The following is a 21,782-nucleotide window of genomic DNA, read 5'->3' on the forward strand; positions in this document are numbered from 1 at the left end:
TTAAAATCTTTATAAACAAATTAATCTACTATTGTTTGCAAAACAAAATTCAAATATTGAAGAAAACATTAATCCAGAAGCCCTGATTTACTTACTAGCAACGGTCAGGAACAGCAGCCAAAGTCCTTGTATTATCAGAGCAGCCATCTGAAAATCTCATTTAATTTTTTCTGCTTTAATCATCCAGATGTTAATCGTTCCATTATACGATGCAGAATATCCCAACAGGATCCACTTTTGTTCCCCAAAACATCCAGCACAAAGCGCGAACTCGATCAGACTCCAAGTGCTCCCTAAAAGATATCGAATCAGGGTTGCCAGATTGGATAAAGCAGCTTTTGTTTCAGATCACCCTATTTGCTAAAATATAACTTACTCCTAAGGACATAACATACAAAACGCTACAATATCAGTCACATCCATGCTATTTATCTCCAATCTGTGTCTAACTGGTAACAGTTAATCCTGAAACCTGATTAGATCCATTTGAAACGGCGCCCCACGTATTTAATTGGACAGAAATATTGATCAGCTGAAAATGCAAATTTTACCACATTTTTAGATCCTTACTGTAAATTTATACTTTAAATGGTTTAAGTTGTTTCTGGTAAAGTCTGCCCAGCAACAGACTGAGGGTTCGATCCTCGTCTCTGGTCTAGCTGTGAGGAGTTTTGCACATCTCACATAATTCTTTAGACCCTTAATGCACTGTTATGGCCCTCACATAATTTGGGGATATTCTTTTCATTTCCATAGATAAAAAGACATAGTCATCTGATTGTTAGTAAGCAATACATAAAATGCACAATGCATAGTTATAGGTCTGCAAATATTGGAAGCTCAAAGACACCTGTAACAAAAGGTCATTACTTTAATATTGAAGTGCCAAATTCTTCTGTACATTCATGGCCCATTGGCTGTGAGTGTGGTCAGGTTGGGGATGGGTTTTCGCTGAAAATGATTTGTTTTTGTAACTAATTACACATGCATAAATAGTAATTTAAAAAACACACAGCAAATATGTATATAATTATTATATAATTAGCCTCCTGACCACCTGAGAAACTGTAGTTTTATGGAATGATTTACAGTTAGGCTGGGTTTCATTTAGAATGTCGGCAACATTTAAAGTTTCATGTCATAAGACAAACTATGCTTTTGATGCATATAAATATGCTTTAAAAGTGTTATATGTGCATACACATATTAATGATTTATGACAATTTCATAGGAGCATGAAACTGACAGGTAGGAGTAAATGAATCTTTATCATCATGTCTGAGATATTTAGTTAAGTTAAGCTTTATTGGGAGCATGTTTTATATAAAAGACACAGCTGTATAGAAGTGCATAAAAGTCTACAACAACATTTTTGTATACATGTAGTTTTTGTTAGAACATTTTAGTGGTCAGACCCAGACTGGCAGATCTTAGCCACAAGTTGTCTGCAATTGTAGCTAACCTAACACCTTTAATAGTAAAAAGCACAACTATTAGAGGCATCTCATTTAGCCTCTCAACCAACGGCAACCGCATCACTATATGTCTGTTAAATAATTTATAGTTAGACAGGGTTATATCAAATCTTAGCTGTTACAATACTATTGTTATTGTTTCTACAACAATGATACTAAAAGAAAAAAGATGGAAAATGCAAGTTTTTCTCTCTTCAAATCCATGTGACCATTTCCACTAAACCATGACCAAATGCACACGCCAAAGGTTTTAGCTTATCTGAAAAAGTCACACAATAAATAAAAATACTTTAAGTAACCACATAACACTGCAGACAGAAAAAAGGCATTGATCTGTAAAAACCCTTACTTAATGTTTCTGAATTTGTATTGTTTCAAAATTATTATGTTCAATTTCTCTTAAACGCAGAGACACAAATTAATTTAGCAATTTTGCAATTATTTAAATTTAAGACAAGCAATTTCAAGCAGTTTGAATGCATACACACACTTAACTGAGCTATTTGATGTTCTTTTCATGCCTGACAATATGTCCAACAGTGAGCTCACTTTAAAGGCTAACTCACTCGCTGCAGCATATCCTTCAGATCTGAACATGAGCCTGGCAGATGAATTGATACAATACAAATCATTCATAACAGAAAAAGAAAAATGTCCTAATAAAATGCTCAAAACCATGATAAATTTGAATTTACAGTCAACCTTTCCAAATGTCTACATAGCACTTAGACTCGTATTAAGAATGAACTCAGGATTAGGATGCGCCAAAACCGCCTGAACTCACTGTCACTTCTGGCCATTGAATCAGATTTGGTCAGACAGCTTAATTTTGATGAATTAGTGGATGACTTTGCAAGAAAGAAGAGTAGAAAGAAACTTATATAAAATAGATTCTTGTGTTAGGGTTAGTTAATGACAGGTTGTTTAATGTATTAATTTATTTATGTTTTTGGAGGGGGGGGGCAACTCTTTGCCCAGGGGCCCAGACTATCCTTAATCCGTCCTTGATGATACCTCCTGTGACACTACCTCAGGCACTGTCATCACCTCCGCAGTGGTGAGCCGTGATCGTATAGTGGTTAGTACTCTGCGTTGTGGCCGCAGCAACCCCGGTTCGAATCCGGGTCACGGCAGGAGTTTTTACTGATTGAAATATTGTATGTGTTTACAAGCTAAAACAAATTAAATAAACATATTAAAAAAGTAAACTTAATATAGTTGGGACTTAAGTGCTTACGGGGTTCTTCATTTCATTTATCATTACAATTTATTATTATAACAACATCTTTCTGTTCTCTTCTCGGGAACTGGGTACAGGTGCTTTTCGTGCTCCTTATTCTTTTATTCTAGTGGCTGTTCAAAACATTTCAACCGTTAAGCTGCCTGAGTTTGACAAGCGTTTCTTACAGAAGGTGCTTTTATATAAACCTTAAGTTTGTTTGTTTTTTGTAACATTTTGTACTGAACGTCTTAGACCTTTGTGCATTAAACTCGTACACTACCAACAACCATGCCACGGTCCCGGTTTTTTCTATGGAAGGCCACCAGGGCCAAAAACGTCTTAGAATTGTTTGCCTGGGCATGTAAAATATTACGTGTTAGCACGTACATCAATTACGTGTCAACAGATAAAGACGTTGGTTTTACACGGAAAAGAGCACATAAAACTTTAACGTTTCATGGTCCAAAGATTAAAAAGCTGAAGCGGCAGTATGTCACCATTAGGTGGCAATGTTTACTAATAATAACTCTCTTGGGTGTGTACAAACTGCAAAGGCGCATAGCTTAACGGTTTTTGGTTTGTACTCAAGAGCAATATTTATAATTGTGTTTTTTCAAATAAATATACACTGCCTGGCCAAAAAAAAGGTCACCACCTGGATTTAACTAAGCAAATAGGTAAGAGCCTCCCATTGGATAATTACTGCATAGGTGATTATGTTTCAGCTGGCAACAAGTTATTTAACCCTAACTGATGCAGTGAGTAGCTTCTCATTTGTTAAACAACCATGTCGAAAGACACATCCTGTGGTTGTGGAAAAGATGTTATTCTTTTTTCAGAAGGGTCAAATTATTGGCATGCATCAAGCAGAGAAAACATCTAAGGAGATTGCTGAAACGACTAAAATCGGGTTAAGAACTGTCCAACGCATTATTAAAAAGTGGAAGGACAGTGAGGAAACATCATCTTCGAGGAAGGAATGTGGTTGGAAAAAAATCTTGAATGATTAAGAATAGCCTTAAGAAAACCACTTGTCAGTGAGGCTAACCGGCAAAAACGGCTTCAATTTGCTAGGGAGCATAAAGATTGGACTCTGGAGCAATGGAAGAAGGTCATGTGGTCTGATGAGTCCAGATTTACCCTGTCCCAGAGTGATGGGTGCATCAGGGTAAGAATGCGGCTGAAGTGATGCACCCATCATGCCTAGTGCCTACCGTACAAGCCTGTGGGGGCAGTGCTATAATCTGGGGTTGCTGCAGTTGGTCAGGTCTAGGTTCAGCAACGTTATGTGCCCAAAGAATGAGGTCAGCTGATTACCTGAATATACTGAACGACCAGGTTATTCCATCAATGGATTTTTTCTTCCCTGATAGCACGGGCATATTCCAAGATGACAATGCCAGGATTCATTGGGCTCAAATTGTGAGTGGTTCAGGGAGAATGAGACATCATTTTCACACATGGATTGGCCACCACAGAGTCCAGACCTGAACCCCATTGAGAATCTTTGGGATGTGCTGGAGAAGAATTTGCGCAGTGGTCCAAATCTCCCATCATCAGTACAAGATTTTGGGAAAAAATTAATGCAACTCTGGACAGAAATAAATGTTGTGACATTGCAGAAGCTTGTGGAAACGATGCCACAGCGAATGCGTGCCGTAATCAAAGCTAAAGGCGGTCCAACGAGTGTGTGACCCTTTTTTTTGGCCAGGCAGTGTATTAAGACCTAGGGACAATGTGTTGTTGGGATTGTAAAAATTACCTTTGAGAACAGAAAAAAACATCGGACTTATCTTACTGATTAGTACTTTCTGTAGCTGTGAGCTTATAATAATTAGTGTTACCAATAGTGTTCAGCCGAGGCCCCGCGATTCACCTTGTGTACCTAGTGATACCGAGGAAACCAGACCCACCACGACCATGACCAGGAAACAACTGTGGTAAAACATGAAAATGAAATGAAAACAAAATGTCATAGAACAAAACATAACTGAACAACATAACAGTATAATAAAATTACATTAAATAAATGTATTGCACAAATGTCACGCGACATAGTGAGCTAATCGGACTTTTATTTTGAAAGCGGTCTATGCGAGGAAAGAAACTAGTTTAAGCCAGTTTGCTAAACCGCAGAGCGAGTACAGACATCAGATTATATATTTAACTACATTATACACAGGCTTTAATCCATCAATAACACAAACAGATATATATTCATCGAATATGGACAAAATAAAAGATCGAATTGAGACGGAAAAGAACAAAATTTTACAAATTAAAAGGTAATTATTTCTCTTTACTCTGCTACCAACTTGTCAGCTTATTAAAGAAAGCTGTACTAATCAGGCTTCACCCGAGGCCTTGTTTACATACTAACATTATTTATTATACTACTGCTGCTTATTATCAATATCAATTTTATCATCATATCCATAACAGAATTAAGTGAAGTAACATCTATTTGAGATAGTGTGAAGGGTAGCAGAGGTAGTGTGAATGTTACACAGCTGAACAGTACCAGTACTGTAACACAACGCTATTCCGTACATATTTAAAACTAACCAAACCAGTATCCACTAGCTGGGTAGCTGTATGGAACACTGTTATTGTACACTGAAAGCCATACAGAGCCGCTTAATCTTTCCGATATATCGAAATTCATTAAAGATCATCCTTTAATGCAGTTTTTATACTGTACTGGTGCACAATTAAGAAACAGATTCACTATCGCAGATATAGTTAACATACAATTACTAATTATTATTGTATTTTTACTGTATGTAAACTGTTATGTGTAGTCACAGGTTTCACACAGTTTACCTTTTTTACTTTGTTTGCATGATTCAGTAGAAAATAGAATGCCTCATTAAACCATCTTCAAAGATTAAAAGTAAATGATAGACATAATTTCAAGACTTACATTTCCAGATCAAACAACAAAACCCAAATCATTACATTATTTATTTATTGTTTTTTTGTTTTGTTTACAGAAGTTGAAAATGATTATTGGGGACTTTGAGGACAGGCCTTTAACATCAGCACCATTCACCGTCTCATTGCCCACAACCTGCAAAGCTCAATCTCAGGTCAGACAACTTGGGTGCAGGGTTTTTTAATTATTATATATTTTTTTCTATTATTATTTTTTTTACTAATGGATCTATTCCCGGCAAAATGTGTGCCTGGGGTTTAAATGATACTGTTGCTCGCTTTGTGTTGATGGCGAACAGGTTGAGATTGTCCTGTAAATCATATTACACATATAAAGTATGTTTTGTGAATAAATGGTTTGGGCCATTCAAGCATTAACATAATTTACGTCTATTTTGAAACACACACCATATATAGTCGCTGTGTGATAAAAAAAACACGTATCTCCACTTTTAGTGGTTTTCACTTTTTTTACATGTGTTGATTGTAGGTATAAATCGCTGTCAGTGTATGGAATATCAAAATGACCAATGAAAAGATGATACATACAGTATATCTGTTCTGGAAATCCTGGTGTGACGACCTTTCTCAGTCTCCAGATTTAAATCTCCTAAAATGTTTTGATAGAATTTAAAGAAAGCAATTAAATCACGGAAGTTATCAAAGCTCTGTGAGCTCAGTCAGAAGCTAGTATTTACTGATCTAACTTTTTTTTTTTTGAGATTATCATCACAAAAAGATGTTCCACCAAGTACTGAGGTTGACGGTTGAATACTAGTGCACATTGACATTTGTCAAGCGAACAATGTAATTTATTTTTGTAAAAAACTCAATATTATGTCAACTTATGTTTTAAAAATTGCTTTTATGTATCAATAAATATTCTGTCTTTGTTTACTAAGACTTCTTTTTTTGTATATAGTATTAAGTGAAATAATATCTTAATGTAAATTATATATATATTCCTATAATACCTTTAATGGTGAGGAAGTTTTTTGTTGATTGAAAACTGAATGAGCACCAGCACCAGTCAAATGATATTACATATTTTTGTCATATACCTGATGACTTATGCCATTCTCTCTTTAACAGGATCTCTTTTAAGTAGAATCCTGGCCTACATCTCATCAAGTTTCAGCAGATCTCACATAAGCATTTTAATGGGTGGTACAGAAGGAGGGTCAAGTGGACCTGATCGATGGAGCCTCTTTGGGGTTCGTCCAGTTGTGCAAAAATCCCCCACAGACCCAGGCTCAGATTCCAACAGCTTTGGTAAGAAAAGTCAACAGATCACAACAATTTGAATTCTTAAAGCACTTTCTCATGTTCACATTCACTTGTGTATTTTCAGGCATATTACCAGGTAGCTTTTGTGTGTGAGTCAAAATGCAGAAAAAGCTGACATGGGAATTTATGGGCTGGAAGAAAGTACAGTTAACGGTACTTATTAAGTGGCTTCATGTAAACAAAAGCTTAAACATTACTGAGTGAGCTAAAATATTAACACATAAAGGAGACAACCGGATATAAAACCAACAGCTATTTTTTTTTTTTTTTTTAAGTTTATAAAACTAATTTTTTAAAGCAGTGTTACAGAGAGACATGTACTGATTATAAGACTTTGCCAAGCCAGGCTTGATAACTGTTGGGCTATATGCAGATAATCATTAATGTTGTAATGTGGCAGCTGCTGAAGTAGATCATCAGTGAACCATGTTGAGTCATGTTCTTTTGCGGTGTTATTTTGGCTAGTAGAGGGGCACAGATGACTGATGCGTCAGTTTATCCCAATTGGCAATCAGCTGATTTAGGTGGGAGTTTTTCTGAAGCCATGATGTTGGGCTTACCCCGGTCTGTATTTTTGCCATCATGCAATGCCAGCATACTTATCACTGTTTGGGAACTCACGTAGTGTGACTGCGTTTTGGGGCCTATGACAGAACTACCCTGGGAGAGTATATTGCACCAGAAGCGATGTGAAAACATGTAGTTTTCAGAGAAGACCCTTCTCATAAATCCACGTTATGTTTAGGATGCTTGTGCATTGCCATTCCCGGCTGGTTCTAGGGGTTCCCTGTCTTTCCTTTTTTCCAATAACTGAGTTGTCACAGGTGGTTAGAGCAGTGTGTGACATTGTGACACCATGGGTGTGTTCGAAAACCTAGTGAACTGCCTTGCTTTCTTACTGCCTAAGTAGAGAGGATTCTAATAAGTCATTGACTTATAAGGCAGGTTATTCGAATGCAGTACTTGGACAGCGATTCCATCAGTTTTTGCTTACTAAGCTAACACAGTTAGCCTCATGGCATTCAAACCAATGGGATGAGGTGGCACAACGCACTAGCATGTCAACTAACGTCTAGAGATGTACCGATCGGGGTTTTTGGCACCGATTCCGATCTCCTTTCAGGGATATCGGCCGATAGCCGATTCCGATTGGGTTGCAAATTTAGCAGTAAATAAAGTACATCAAACAATTATTTTTTTACCCACAGGAGACATATTTCATTAGTCTAACTGACCACACACACACACACACGCAGGTTTAATGTTATCCAGTTCAGTCTGAAAAAACCTTAATGATTAAGAGAAATGATCTGTTCACTGTATCGCTTAAAGTGATTCACGAGTCGATTCATTTTTCACGAAGCGTAAGTTTCTCTTCTCAGTTATCTCTCCGTGTTTACTGTTATTAATTAAATATCTGGGTTTTAAATAAACACCAACTACTACAGAACATTCTGTGTGACTCTCTTACATTAAAAAGCTCAATTAAAAAGCTTAATTAAACTGCTATTACCACAGATCTGTAACCGAGTCAGACTTGTTCCATCTAAGGAGCTAAAAGTTTTCTGATGATCCTAAAAGTTCAGCAGATGATCCTGAACTAACGAATTTGGTAATGAATAAACTTTTTCCTCTGATTGGCTCTGTAACGTTTTCTGTTTTCATCTACATCACAAGCAAGAACCGCTTACGATTTACCAAAGTGAACCAGGAGTTTATATAACGTGCTGATAGAATCGACTCAGATGTGACCGGGTTGAATTATCTTTTTAAAGTAAATATTTCAATCAGCAAAATTGCATCGTATGTATGATGCACAACGTTAATGATGTTATTTTAGGTCATGAAGAGCTTTCACGATAGTTTCTGTGCGATTGTTGACGAATTTTGATGCGATGGTTGGTGCTTTGTAGCTCAAAGTCTGGCTCAATCCACGTGGTCTTTATATATCACACGATCGGATCGGCTACTTTTAGGAAATATCGGCCGATAGCATATTTTGATTAAAAATCGGCCGATACCGATTCATAGCCGATCGATCGTTCCATCTCTACTAACGTCTCCCTCCGTGTACCGAAAATGGTTAAATTCGCTGACAAGCCCGAATTTGCAAATAAATGACACTTGTGCATGTTTATACAAATTAAAAATTAATAATAATTGTTTGAAAATATTTCCGTTCATTTCTCCGCACCGTCCACCTGTTTTATTTTAGTTTTTTTTTTTATGAGAAAAGTTGTGCCGCACTGAATGCTGGGATTGTCTTCACCGTTAAGGCAGCATCAGATGCTCCCTCGTTATTCTGTCAAAATTTTTTCAGATTTAAGGTGCCTTACAGCATTTTAAGGCATCTAAGAATTCGAACAGCTTACTTCTCGGGAGCGCGCGTAGGATGACGTGAAGTGCTCTTTATGTAGAGAGCTCACTAGCTTTTTAAACACACCCCATATTTCAGTTCTGCACTGCCCCTGTTTTATCCACTTTTACTTTTGAGGGCTGTAGACACTTATGCATTTTATTTGTTACTTTGTTTCTGTTATTTTGGCCTTCTTATTTATTTGTGATTGTCCCCTTTTTTGTTTTTGTTTTTTAGCCTTGCTGTTGTTTGACCTTGCTTAAACTGCTTTTTTTCCCCTATTCTCACTCTTCAATAGTGAGGCGCAACCTGCCCCTGTTACACTTGTAGACTGCATACTGTCTATGTAGAAACACAGCATTTACTGTTTCAGTAGGTACTTTTTTGTAAAATTCAGTTAGGTTTAGTTGACAGATGACAATATACATATACTGTAGCTTCCTACTGTTTTTCTAGATTTAAAAAAGTCTGCTATGGATTGGCACCTTATCTAGGGTATTACCGCCTTGTGCACATTGTTTCCGTGGGGGGTTGGGGTTATTTGAATTGTATTCTATTGTATAATATTGTATTTTGTTGCTGCAGCACAGATTTTTGGTTCACACTGCATACCTGATTAACTCATTAACATGTTTGGTCTCAGGTGGTTTCAGTTTGACATCATATTTCGGGCTGCAGAAGTCCACTACACTGGATGGCATCAAGACCCAAGTTAACGTTGCTGCTGAAAACTCGGCCAACTTCCAGTCCAACAAGCTGGTGGTAAATGGTGTGGAGGGGAAAAAGGCAGCTCAGCACAAACTTAAACATCGAGACATTAACATTCTCACCCCGTCTGGCTTCTGACATCTGGTCCACATTCTCCTTCAGTCAGGTCACACATGCACACATACATAGAACAGAGCCCAGCTATATTCACAACCATTAAAAAAAAAAAGCGCGTTTGTTGGTTTGTTCAAATACAAGCTGGTAAAATATGATACTTTTCGATTCTGAATGTTCTGAATGTTGATGTCGAGTCGCTAACGAACAGTTACAAGGGCTGAATAACATATTTAGCATAAAACAGAAATGCAGTTGGTAAAAAACAACATTAGTGTAGTTATTGTAAACAGAAATACTTTGTAATAGGACATAATTCAATATATCCAAACAATTTTCAGAAATAAATATCATTTCATGCAGTCAGTCTCTTGGTAAGTCTTCAATTAACATAGCCTCAATTAACAGAGCTCCACTCTCAATTACCATTAACCATCAGTGACTTTTCTAATGACCTGTTCTATGATCCCTCATCATTTTGTAAGGACATACTGCTGGAACAGGTTCATGCCGTCATATCAAGAGCTTGCTTAGTGAAGTATCTGATAATATTCCAACTAAATTCATTTGCCGCTCTGTCCTGTCGTAATAGATCATGTTCAGTTCTGAACTCAATGAGATTGAGGTGTTGAGGTGTTTGTGTCCCATAGTCCCCCATTCCAAAAGCAATAGCATTGCACAAGATGTATGTATCTACATGCTTGAAGTTCTACACTGGTTGTTGCCAGCCATTCTCTAACCGTTTGTAATATTCATGTTGCCAGCACATTTTTCTAGAGCTTTGACAGATCGCTGTATGGATTCATTTTATAAACTCACATAAATTCATTTTGTAGCTGAAATCCTTTTTTTTATAATTATGTGCATAGATGTATGGTTCATACGCTTTTAAATAACTCTATTTCTCAACACACCAAGTGCTTTTGTAGTGATTTTAGTTGTGCATGTACATTATCAATAATGTAACTTTAAAAGTAAAGTGGATTTTGCATTCCAGTACATACACAAATAGTTCATGTATTGTTTGTATAAAGTTGTATAAATCTGCAAGCTGTCCAGTTTAATGCCTCAAATAAATTTTGATTTGCTGTAAAATTTGCTGCTACATCTTAATCTATAATAAAATCTTATCTTTGTTTGCATACTATTGCATTAGATGCCATTATAACTTAGAATCATAAAATTCAAAAGTTGAGACTGGAAATACTGTCCTAAGTTCTTATGACTTTTAAATAATTGTAGACAGTGTGAACCCATAATTTCTGGTCAACTTTATTTCATTTATTTCAGGCACTCTATTCCAAAAAAAAGTTGGGATGGGGGCAGTTTGTGAGAAAGAAATGGCAACATTATAAAGTGGTAAATGCTTTATCGTCCCAACTTTTCCTTAAATGTGTTGCAGACCTGAAAAGCAGGAATGTATATCAACAAATGAAGTGAAGTTGACCAGACGAAACATGAAATATCCTGTATTATCTTATATTTTTTCTGATTTGGGGTAATATGTATAACAGGTAGTATTTACACATAGCGAATGTGCACCTCAGTTTATGCATTTAACATCTTGTCTCAAAATACCAATATAAGCCTCCATATTAGTGTTACCTTTATGTGTATGCAGACCTATATCATGGTCACTGATGCACCCTATGCCATTGCAGATGCTGGTTTTTGCACTTTTCATTCATTAGTGATTAGTCTGGACGGTCTTTTTTTTTATCTTTGGCACATACAATCCACCGTTTGTTTTTTCCCCCAAATACAAGCTACAACTTGGACCTGTCTGACCACATGTTTCTAATGTCTTTTTGTCCATCTCAGATGACTGGACTCACATGCATTTCTGTGCAAAATTAATATATAGCTTTCTCTTTGCATAATACAGTTTCAGGTTGCATTTTTTGAAAAGGTGGACTGTGTAAAGTGATAATAATTTGTCAAAGTACTTTTGAGCCCATGTTGCTATGTTCATTGCGGTAGCATTACGGTTTCTCAAACAATATCGCCTGAGAGCTTGATGGTCATGCACATTCAGCAGCAGTTTCTGCCTCCGGCTTTTAGGCACAGAGTTTTTCCTGACTCCTTGAATCGTCTCATGATATTATGAACAGTAGGTGGTAAAAGACCTAAATACTATCTTGTGCTAAGAAACATTGTCTCCAAACTGACTGACACTTCAAAGACAAAGTTTGAACCACATCCCATCTTTGCTTGCAGAGATTAAGCCTTAAGTATATGCTCCTTTTATACTCAGGACTTAATGATCTGACCTGGTATCAGTTAAATTGCCAATTGTAAGTACCGTCAGCCCAACATTTAATATATTTCTGACATAATCACAATTGTGGCACAATTGTAACAAAACAACATTGCCATTTGGTGGTTCCAATACTCTGGCTCATCTCTTTTTATTACCCATTTTATCAGCTCCACTTATCATATAGAAGCACTTTGTAGTTCTACAATTACTGACTGTAGTCCATATGTTTCTCTACATACATTTTCAACCTGCTTTCACCCTGTTCTTCAATGGTCAGGACCCCCACAGGACCACCACAGAGCAGGTATTATTTAGGTGGTGGATGATTCTCAGCACTGCAGTGACACTGACTTGGTGGTGGTGTGTTAGTGTGTGTTGTGCTGGTATGAGTGGATAAGACACAGCAGCGCTGCTGGAGTTTTTAAATACCATGTCCACTCACTCAAATGTCACCAATGTGACATAAAAAAAAAAAATCTAAAATACAGATTCAGATTTACAGTTGAAAGAAATAAGCAGTGGAGTTTTACAACCCAACCATGTTTTTACTCCGCATTAAGAATGAACAGTTTTACAGAGCAATTCAATCCTAAACTTGCACACAGAATGCATAGAATTTACTAACAGACCAAATACATAACAGTTTAATTTAGAAAATACTGAACAATTACTGTGTAATACCTTTATTCAATTAACCATCAGAAAGAGCATTACACAAAAGCGAACAAATACTTTAAACAAACTTTACATTTATTGTATAAAAACATGTTTATTAAAAGAAGCTGACCTGATGGCAAGCAGCTGATAAGGAAGCGTTTTTTTCCCTTATAGAAATAATAATGTTAATACAAATCCCAGTTCAGCAGTAACATTTCTCCAATAATACTATAAAAATACATTTCATCCAAAAAACAAGCTTTCACAGTAAGTAGTAATTAAAAGCATTTTATATGAAAAGCTCAGTTTTTGACAAACACAACTGCTAAATACAAAAAATAGCTTTGTCTACACTCTTAAATTACTGATGTAACATATGACGGAACTCTATAGTACATTGTCTGTGTAGAGCAGAGGCTCTAATGTCAGTGTGAATAATGGTAATGTGACTTCTTATATATGCTGCATATATATGCTACAATTTCCTTTATTCTTTCAAATCAAACTTGATTCTCTAAGGATCAGAGTTTGTTTACATGCACACAAAATAATTTAATCATTAGATTTCCACTCCAAATGCTCATCTGAACAGCATGCCATTGTACACAGATGTAAATGAATATATTAAAATGTACCTTTTAGAACTGTAATGTATATATTTTAACATGAGAGTACTAATAAGCCATTCATGGTACAACTGTATTATGTACTGTATGTTAAGATTCAGATACAATGATATACACTGTTCAAAAAATAAATGTCACTTAAATCACACTTTTGGATCTTAGATTTAAGTTTAAAATCCTTACTGATATAAATTGTAGGATTTCTTGAGGAAAAAATGACATAACAATCATTGGAAACTGAACATGAATCAACCCAGTTAGACCTGAATTCAAAATCACACCAAAAATTAAAGTATACATTTTAATCACATATCCAATTTGCATGAAGTTCATCACTACAACTTATAATGTGACTAAGTAGCATGTATGGCTCCCACGTGCCCGTATGCTTCTCATGAGACAGCAGACGGCATTCTGAGGGATCAGACCTAGATCACTGCATCAGTGAACTACTGGACAGTCTGTGTCACTACTGAGCAGCATTAGATGCACTGATACATAACATTCCAGAGGTTTTCAGTTGGATTCAGGTCTGGGGAACCTAAGGGCCAGTCAATGTCTTTGTCATCCAGGAACTGCCTATGCACTCTGTTCACATGAGGCTGGGCATTGTCCTGCACCAGGAGAAACCCAGAGGCCACTGCACCAGCGTAAGATCAGACAATAGAGCTAAGGATTCAGGATACCTAAATACCTAACAGCAGTCAGGGTTTAGCTCAGAGTTACTGGACTAGTAATCAGAAGATACCTGATTCCTGAGCCCTACTACTGCAAGTTGTGACTGCTGACAAGCAAGGACCTTAACCCTCAGTTGCTTAAATTCTATTTGGTTTTGAATGTAAGATGCTTGGGACAAAACTATCTGCTAGATGCTCTAAATATATTAAGTGTGTTCAAATAGCACATGAATAGCTCTTTTGAAACTATAACTACAATATAAGTGTGTTTAATTAGTTCACCATTGATTTCATTACTATATTTTACTTACAAACAGTAGTAAGTAGTAACTTGAGGTTAGAAAAGCATAACTGACAAGTAAACAACTATTTTGATGATGGGAGGCAAAAATGAGCAGCATCATACCATCCTCGAATGCAATCGGGGATCCCAAGCAGCGGTAGACAGATTGACTACGCAAAATCGGGAGAAATTGGGAGAAACATGCATAAATAAATAGAAAGAAAATGCGTAAATTACAAACTAAAAATGGGCATAAAAAGAAAGGATAGCTCAGGTGGCGCAGCAATCTAATATGCTAGCACATCACTACTGCATTCCCAGTTCAAATCTCAGCTTTGCTATCGACTGGCATGGGTGCCTAACCAGACACTATTAGCTGTGTCTGTAGGGGGTGGTGGAATGGTTGAGCAGGGATTCTTCATTGCTGCTGCACTGGCTGATCAAGGCACTTGCTCAACAGGCGGTTTATCGTGGATGGCACCACCTGGCTCTACACTTAATATTGCACTCTGTGAGATCCCGCCTCTTGCAGGTGTCAAGAAGTGATAGCTCGGGGGCCAGTGATAGCTCAGTGGTTAAGGTACTGGACTAGTAAACAGAAGGTTGCCGGTTCAAGCCCCGCCACCACCAAGTTGCCAATGTAAGAAGTGGTCATTGGCTGTGCATGTGTTGTAGTCTGCAGCCTATCTTGTTGGGGAAAGGGGGCTGCATCAGCAAATTGTAAAGGTTTTGGTGGAGGATTGGTGGTTGTAATATGAAATTGGATACAACTTGGTTGAGGGGAAAAAGGGAGGAATTAATAAATAAATAAATATTTGAAGCAGAAAGATTATATCAGTATGTCACACAATTAACAACATGAAAATTGTTCCTGAACTAGCAATATTAGGGCCAAATGTGTCCCAACCATCACACCATGTACTAAATAGTCTGTTTGATTACTCATCCATCGGTGGTAAAGTTTAATTTTATGAGTACATTGTATAGTGAATAAAGTCCAGTTTAGAACCCAGCCTTCTAGCTTGCTGACTGAAAGAATGACCGCTGTCTTTGTGAGCAGCCTGAAGACTGTACATGATCAGTTCTGTACACTGATTATACACTGTATTAAGCAGTCGATCACTCACAGATATGTGCATTTTTCAAGCACACATCCAATTATATGGAGTTATAAATTCTGGATTTAAAAGATGTTTTGTTGCCAACTAATAAATCACATATTGACCTCTTATCAGCCACTGATCATGCAGTGTTCCCCTTTACTACTTTTCTTCTATATTTTGGGATACATTATGTGATTTGAGGTGCAGCTCGAAAAGAAGGATGTAGCCTATTTAGAAAGTATTTACCACTGTAAAGACTCAAACTATACTAGTATAGAGTGGGGATAAGCTAAAATATTTTACAGCAAAAGTACAGAAAATACAGAGCATAATTAAGTAAAATATATACAATGTACATAAAGAAAATATAATGACCTGCTGTTTGTGAGAGTGACCCTGGACCTTGATTTAACAACAGTCAGGGCTCTGTGCAGGCTTCAGGATTTCCTTCACACCTAACTTTTTACTGCCAGACATCATTTCAAAAGATGCTTTTACCTCACTACTGGAAAGTTTTAATGATCACTTTACTAACATTAATGTAACCCTATTGCCAAAATCATATATTTTGTAAATGCGCTTATTATGGGCATTAACTCAACAGGTATAATTGTTCTATAATAGGAGCCAAGCAGTTGATACGTTTGACATGTGATGGAGTAAGTCACATCCAACAAAGTGACCAAAACATCTTTTCCTTCAAAATGCAGTCAGCACATACAATACAACAACAGCACAAAACAGCTTGAGCGTGACGTTAAATCAAACATGGTCGTCACTCAACAATAACTATCAGATAAAATGTTAAGAAAATATAATACAATCTCGTAGAAGTGTACATAAAATACAAAATACAATATTTAAACCAACACAAACCCAACAATGCAGCACCAGCAGCAAAAATAATCAGAGGGTAATTTCCTGCAGACTATGACGTTGATCATCGGAAGAAAAAAATACCAAATGTTAACATTAGTAAATCAAAAAATGATATTCCATATCAGTTAGCTCTTCAATAACACTAATGCCAAACACTTTTGACACTTTACCAACACTCAGCTTGCTTTAAAAAGCCGATTTCTGGTCTTTCAGTCTTTACCAGCTTCGGATTAGCTATCGCCAAACAGTCTCACTGGAGAAGAGAGATAAGAAACATTGTGCCCCCCTGCATGCCCTACTATTGCAGTACATGTTGCCAGACTTCAGTGTCTGTTGTGACAAATACACCAGTTCTCCATCTCATTTTCACGGCTGGGAGAGGCGCTTCCGTTTGATTCTCTGGACTGTCCCTTCGTCCTTAAAAAAGAAGAAGTTTCTACATCTTGACTGTTGATTGTATGTTGGGAGAACATGCTCATGCAGCATCTTCCAGACAAGAAAGCAGTCTGTTGGATTAGTTATGTATTCCAAAGTTATGTATGTCCCAGGTGTTTAGAAAGCACAGCATCTGCAGGTTTAGTCCATTATTTGGTTAAAAAAATAATATAGTAAGTAATTCTTTGGCTGACGAAATCAGAGGTTGTAATTTGCAATATATACTATTTTAATATGTACACACCGCCACCATGCTTCATGTTAGTCATCACTGTAAAAGAGAATGCACATATTAGATACACATATTAGATACTAGCAAACATCATATAAAGCCCAATAAACTGTCACACAATAAATGACAGACATATAGGAAGCTAGTGCACCAGCATTTATTTTATTATATCTTATTTGCAGAATTGTTTTACTTCACCTACATTTGATGGTTTTTGAGCATGAACTGCTCAATGAACTTCTCAGTGAAATTCATGTCACCATTTGCAACAATAATTTTGTTTCTTTTGAGCTATTCCGACGTGGTCCTGCTTCTGTGCTTTGGATCTTTGCCTGCTTCTCAACCCAACTGCACTTAAACCTCAGGTCATGAACATTTTCCTTCAGGATTTTTTAATAGAGAAAGAATTCATGGTTCCATCAGTCAGACGTTCTGCAGTGTGGCCTGCAGTTCTTTTACGACCTCCTGGATGAGTCGTCGATGTGTTTATGATGGAATTTAGTTTGGCCGGCTACTCCTGGGAAGGTTCAGCACTGTTCCAAGTTTTCTTTTGTGAATAATGACCCTCACTTTGGTTCACTAGAGCCCCAAAGCCTTAGCAACAGCTTTGTAACTGTATCCAGACTGGTATTGTAGATTTTAATGACTGATTTTTAGCATCTGTATTTGAATCTCTGTAGAATTCAAATCATGTGCTGCTTTTTCTAGCCTGCATCATATTGCCAGACAGGTTCTACTTTAGTGATGTTTAGATTCAACAGGTCTAGCAGTAATCAGTCTGGCTAGTGGCTAGTGAAGTTAACCCTAATTGTCAACAGAAAGTAGTCAACTATTTGATTTACTAGCTAAAGGGGCAATTACTTTTTCACATAGAGCCTTGTAGGGCTGACCAGCATGTCTAAATGAAGCATCATCAAAAAGGCATTTTGTGTTTATTTGGGTCATCTTTGTCTAATGTTAAATGCATGTGTGATGATCTAAAATAATTACGTGTGACGAATATGCAAAAATAAAAGAAACTGGGAAGGGGCCGGTAGCTTGGTCAAATTGGCTTAAATTAGTTATTACTTTCTACAGTTATTATTACTTGTTATTAATTAGTATTAATATCAATATAATAATACAGTACAGCAGGGATTTTTAACCTGCAGCTTGTAGCAGATTAAATTGTTTGTTATTATTACACAATAAAGACTCTGTGCAGTCTGAGCCAATGATATACAGTATCTACTGTATACTGAAGTCAATATTATTGTATTCTACCAAACCTACCATGCAAACCAAGCAATCTCCTATACTAAATAGTTTAAGGTGTTTTTCAAAATTTAGCTCACACTAACCTTGTGCCAACATCCTGGTATTGGAAGCCCGTCTGGTCCCTGTAATGACAAACAAATATAATCAGAAACATATCAGAAAAGTATAAAATTATATATCTCAGATTGGATAATATCTTCTGTTATATATTCACAGTGTGCTGTGAAAAAAGTATTTAGCCTCTTTCCATTTTTTCTTTTTTTGCATACTTTCATATCACTTCTATGTTTCAAATACTCAAACATACTCAAACTATTGCACAAAGCCAATTAAATACAAAATAAAAGACTCATCGCTGGTTATCACAACTGTTTAATTGCAGTTTTTATTGCCAAAAGCTGCACAACCAGTTATTAGGTATGGTGGGCAAATACCTTTTTACATAAGTTATATAGGTTTTGAATAAATCTTCATCTTTAATGAATGTAATGCTCATTTAAAAGCTGAATTTTGTGTTTACTTATGTTGTCTTTGTCTACTATTGTTTACTATTAAAATCAGTTTTGACAAATTTGCAAAACCTTTTCACACTCACAGCACTGTATAAACTAGTAACAATAAAGTTGTTTATAGGGAGAGGCAGGGTCAGGCTTGGTATATTTGGCAGCCTTAGAAATACTTTTTATTACAGTGCAAACTATCTGTAAAAACAGGTCAAAATGTATTAATAAAAATAATTTTAAGTAATTAATTAGTTTTTATTACCTGCCTGTTCTAATCTAAAATAACATTAAAATTAAATACATTTAATTTTCCATTTTATTCTCTATTTGCATGCACCCTTTACAAGAAATATGTTAATATTAATAAACATTATGCATATATAGCAAAACATGCAGGAGCAACATTTGGAAATGAAAACAGGAAAAGAAAAAAGTAGTCTGAATAGGAAACAAGAAAGACCTGCACAAGCTACATATGTATATTACCCTTGTTCAAAATGTAAGTTCTAAAATAATGTGAGAGGCATAAATCACTTAGGAATTAAGCCTGGAGCCCACATTTACTTAAACAGAGAGAGCAGCAAAACCACCTAGTGTCATCATTTTTTTAAGGTAAGAGAAAACCAAAGTACCTGGTGAAAACTCACTGATAGGAACAACATGCCAAACGTCTGGTGTGTCATATGATCTTTTTTTTTTTTATTCAAAGCAAGGTCCATAAAGAAATGTAATGTCAATGTCTGACCTCACAAATGCTCTCTTATGTATTTTAAAATACTGCACTCAAAATTAAGTGTTAATATCCTGGTGTTTGAATTGTGATTACAGAAACAGGCAAATATAAAGAGCTATTAATATTCAACTGTTGTAGCAATTGTAGGAAGTATGTTATTGAAACTGTCATGTGTCCTCTAGTTTTGTTTTATAGGTCCCTCATTCAAAAATACAGTATATGACAAAAGTAATAAACAGCCGTTCTAATTTTTGAATTTATGAGTTTCAGCCACAATGACTGGTAACAGGTGTAATCATTAATTTATGTAAAATTAAATTATATGCTTTACAATTTGAAGGAACAATTTAGGGACGACCTTTTCCTGTTCCAGCATTACTGTACTCAATAATTTCTCTGGGAATAAAGTGTCTGTCTGTCTATCTATCTATCTATCTATCTATCTATCTATCTATCTATCTATCTATCTATCTATCTATCTATCTATCTATCTATCTATCTATCCATCTGTCTGTGCCTCTGTGCACAAAGCAAGGTTTATAAAGACATGAAGAAAAGATTGGTTTAAAGAACATTCAGTGGCCTGCACAGAATCCTGACCTCAGTCTCTCTGAACAGCTTTGGAATAAACTGGAACATCAATTGAGGCTTTTATTACCCAACACCTGTGCCCAACCATACAAATGCTCTTTTAACTACAGTAAATGGGCACAAATTCCCACAGGCATACTTCAAAGTACTGTGAAAAGCCTACTGAGAAGAATGTCTGTTGTTATAGCTGAAAAGGTCACATAGCAGTCACTCTATTTTGATAACATTTGTTTTTTAAATTGAATGTCTTTATGGACGTGTACAAATACGTATGGCCATATAGTGTAGCTGGTTATAAGTGGAATTAACTATACAAGAATGTTTTAAATATGGTGTCCACATGATCTATTTCTTAAACTGCCTCTTTCTCATATGGTTTTAGATGTCTCATGCATATGTGGAATATAATGATTATGGCTGCATGCTTTAACAGACAGTGCACTCCAAGCAGTGGTACAGTACCAGCCGACAGGGAACCTCAGTGTCAGGCTGCCCTCTTTCCCCTGTCTGGCCTGCCTGGCCTTTACAATCCGCAGAACCCTGTCAGCAAGAATACACACATACAGAAAAGCCCTCTCACACCACATGGTGAACACACTCATAGTACATCCACACACAGGATATAAAGAGCAGAATTCAAGGAATAAAGCAAAGAATAGCAGAGAGAAATCAGATAAAGTAGGTCTGTATGTTTACAATCTCTTCTGAGTTTAAGTTCAGCATTCTATAGTAAAACCAGATTAAACTAATGTTTTTATAAATTATGAAAAGATTTTATCACACACCACAGGACAGGGCTGGTCTAATCCAGGTGGACCTTGTTCCCCTTTCTGCCCTTTTAGTCCTCTTTTTCCTACAGTGCCACGTTCACCCTGCAACAGAAAACAACACCAATCACACTGTGTGCCATTATTATTATAAACTTAACACCCATAATTAGAGATGCATGAGGACCAATACTGGTATTGGAGAGGAGTGTAAACCGGTGGGACAGGGGTTTAATATAGTTTATATCAGAATACACCGGCACACACATGTTTAACAGTATTTCTGACCTGATCGTTCTCTACAAAACATAACAACAAAACACCAACACTGCATTGCAAATATATTAATTAACCTCCAACTCACTACAGAACAATCCATGCTATTCGTGTTGCCAAATCCACTCAGATTCATTTATTTTTCCTCCTTGATTTCATCACGTCAGCGCACAAACACTTTGATCTCTCGCTACTTGTTGACGTGCATTTTTGGACGTGGTATCATTAAAGTTCTCGTCACTTCTCACGTGTGTTTTTGTTTAAAAAAAACGGTATTCTAAATAGGTATCGGCAAGTACAAAAATACTTGTATTTGTACTCATACTCGGTTGGGAAAAAATGGTATCGATGCATCCCTACCCATAAGTATGAAGTGGAAACATTTTTGGAAACTTTTAATCATAAAA

The 21,782-nt window shown here is 36.4% G+C and overlaps 1 protein-coding gene, 1 long non-coding RNA gene and 1 other non-coding gene across 6 annotated transcripts in view; 2 read left to right on the top strand and 1 right to left on the bottom strand.

Annotated features, from left to right (window-relative positions):
• Positions 1-2,536: 2,536 nt before the first annotated feature.
• Positions 2,537-2,608, top strand: trnah-gug (transfer RNA histidin (anticodon GUG)). The gene has a single exon. It is a non-coding gene; the product is annotated as a tRNA-His (tRNA).
• Positions 2,609-4,809: 2,201 nt separating this feature from the next.
• On the top strand, positions 4,810-10,254 carry LOC134318973 (uncharacterized). The gene is made up of 4 exons (XR_010013455.1): positions 4,810-4,982; positions 5,691-5,786; positions 6,724-6,903; positions 9,918-10,254. It is a non-coding gene; the product is annotated as an uncharacterized LOC134318973 (long non-coding RNA).
• Positions 10,255-12,897: 2,643 nt separating this feature from the next.
• LOC134319402 (collagen alpha-1(XXIII) chain-like) overlaps positions 12,898-21,782 on the bottom strand; it is a 39,875-nt gene continuing 30,990 nt past the window's right edge. For 2 of the 4 annotated variants that reach the window (XM_063000561.1, XM_063000559.1), the window contains 4 exons: positions 21,118-21,204; positions 20,795-20,872; positions 18,589-18,627; positions 12,898-16,998 (listed from right to left, as the gene is read on the bottom strand). In XM_063000561.1, the coding sequence (XP_062856631.1) occupies positions 16,948-16,998; positions 18,589-18,627; positions 20,795-20,872; positions 21,118-21,204 (255 nt within the window). In that variant the 3' untranslated portion in view covers positions 12,898-16,947. Of the gene's footprint in view, positions 16,999-17,276; positions 17,288-18,588; positions 18,628-20,794; positions 20,873-21,117; positions 21,205-21,782 lie in introns of those variants that run through there. The other 2 variants (XM_063000562.1, XM_063000563.1) reach the window with 2 other exon arrangements.

Source organism: Trichomycterus rosablanca, chromosome 8, assembly GCF_030014385.1.
Source record: "Trichomycterus rosablanca isolate fTriRos1 chromosome 8, fTriRos1.hap1, whole genome shotgun sequence".
NCBI lineage: Eukaryota > Metazoa > Chordata > Actinopteri > Siluriformes > Trichomycteridae > Trichomycterus > Trichomycterus rosablanca.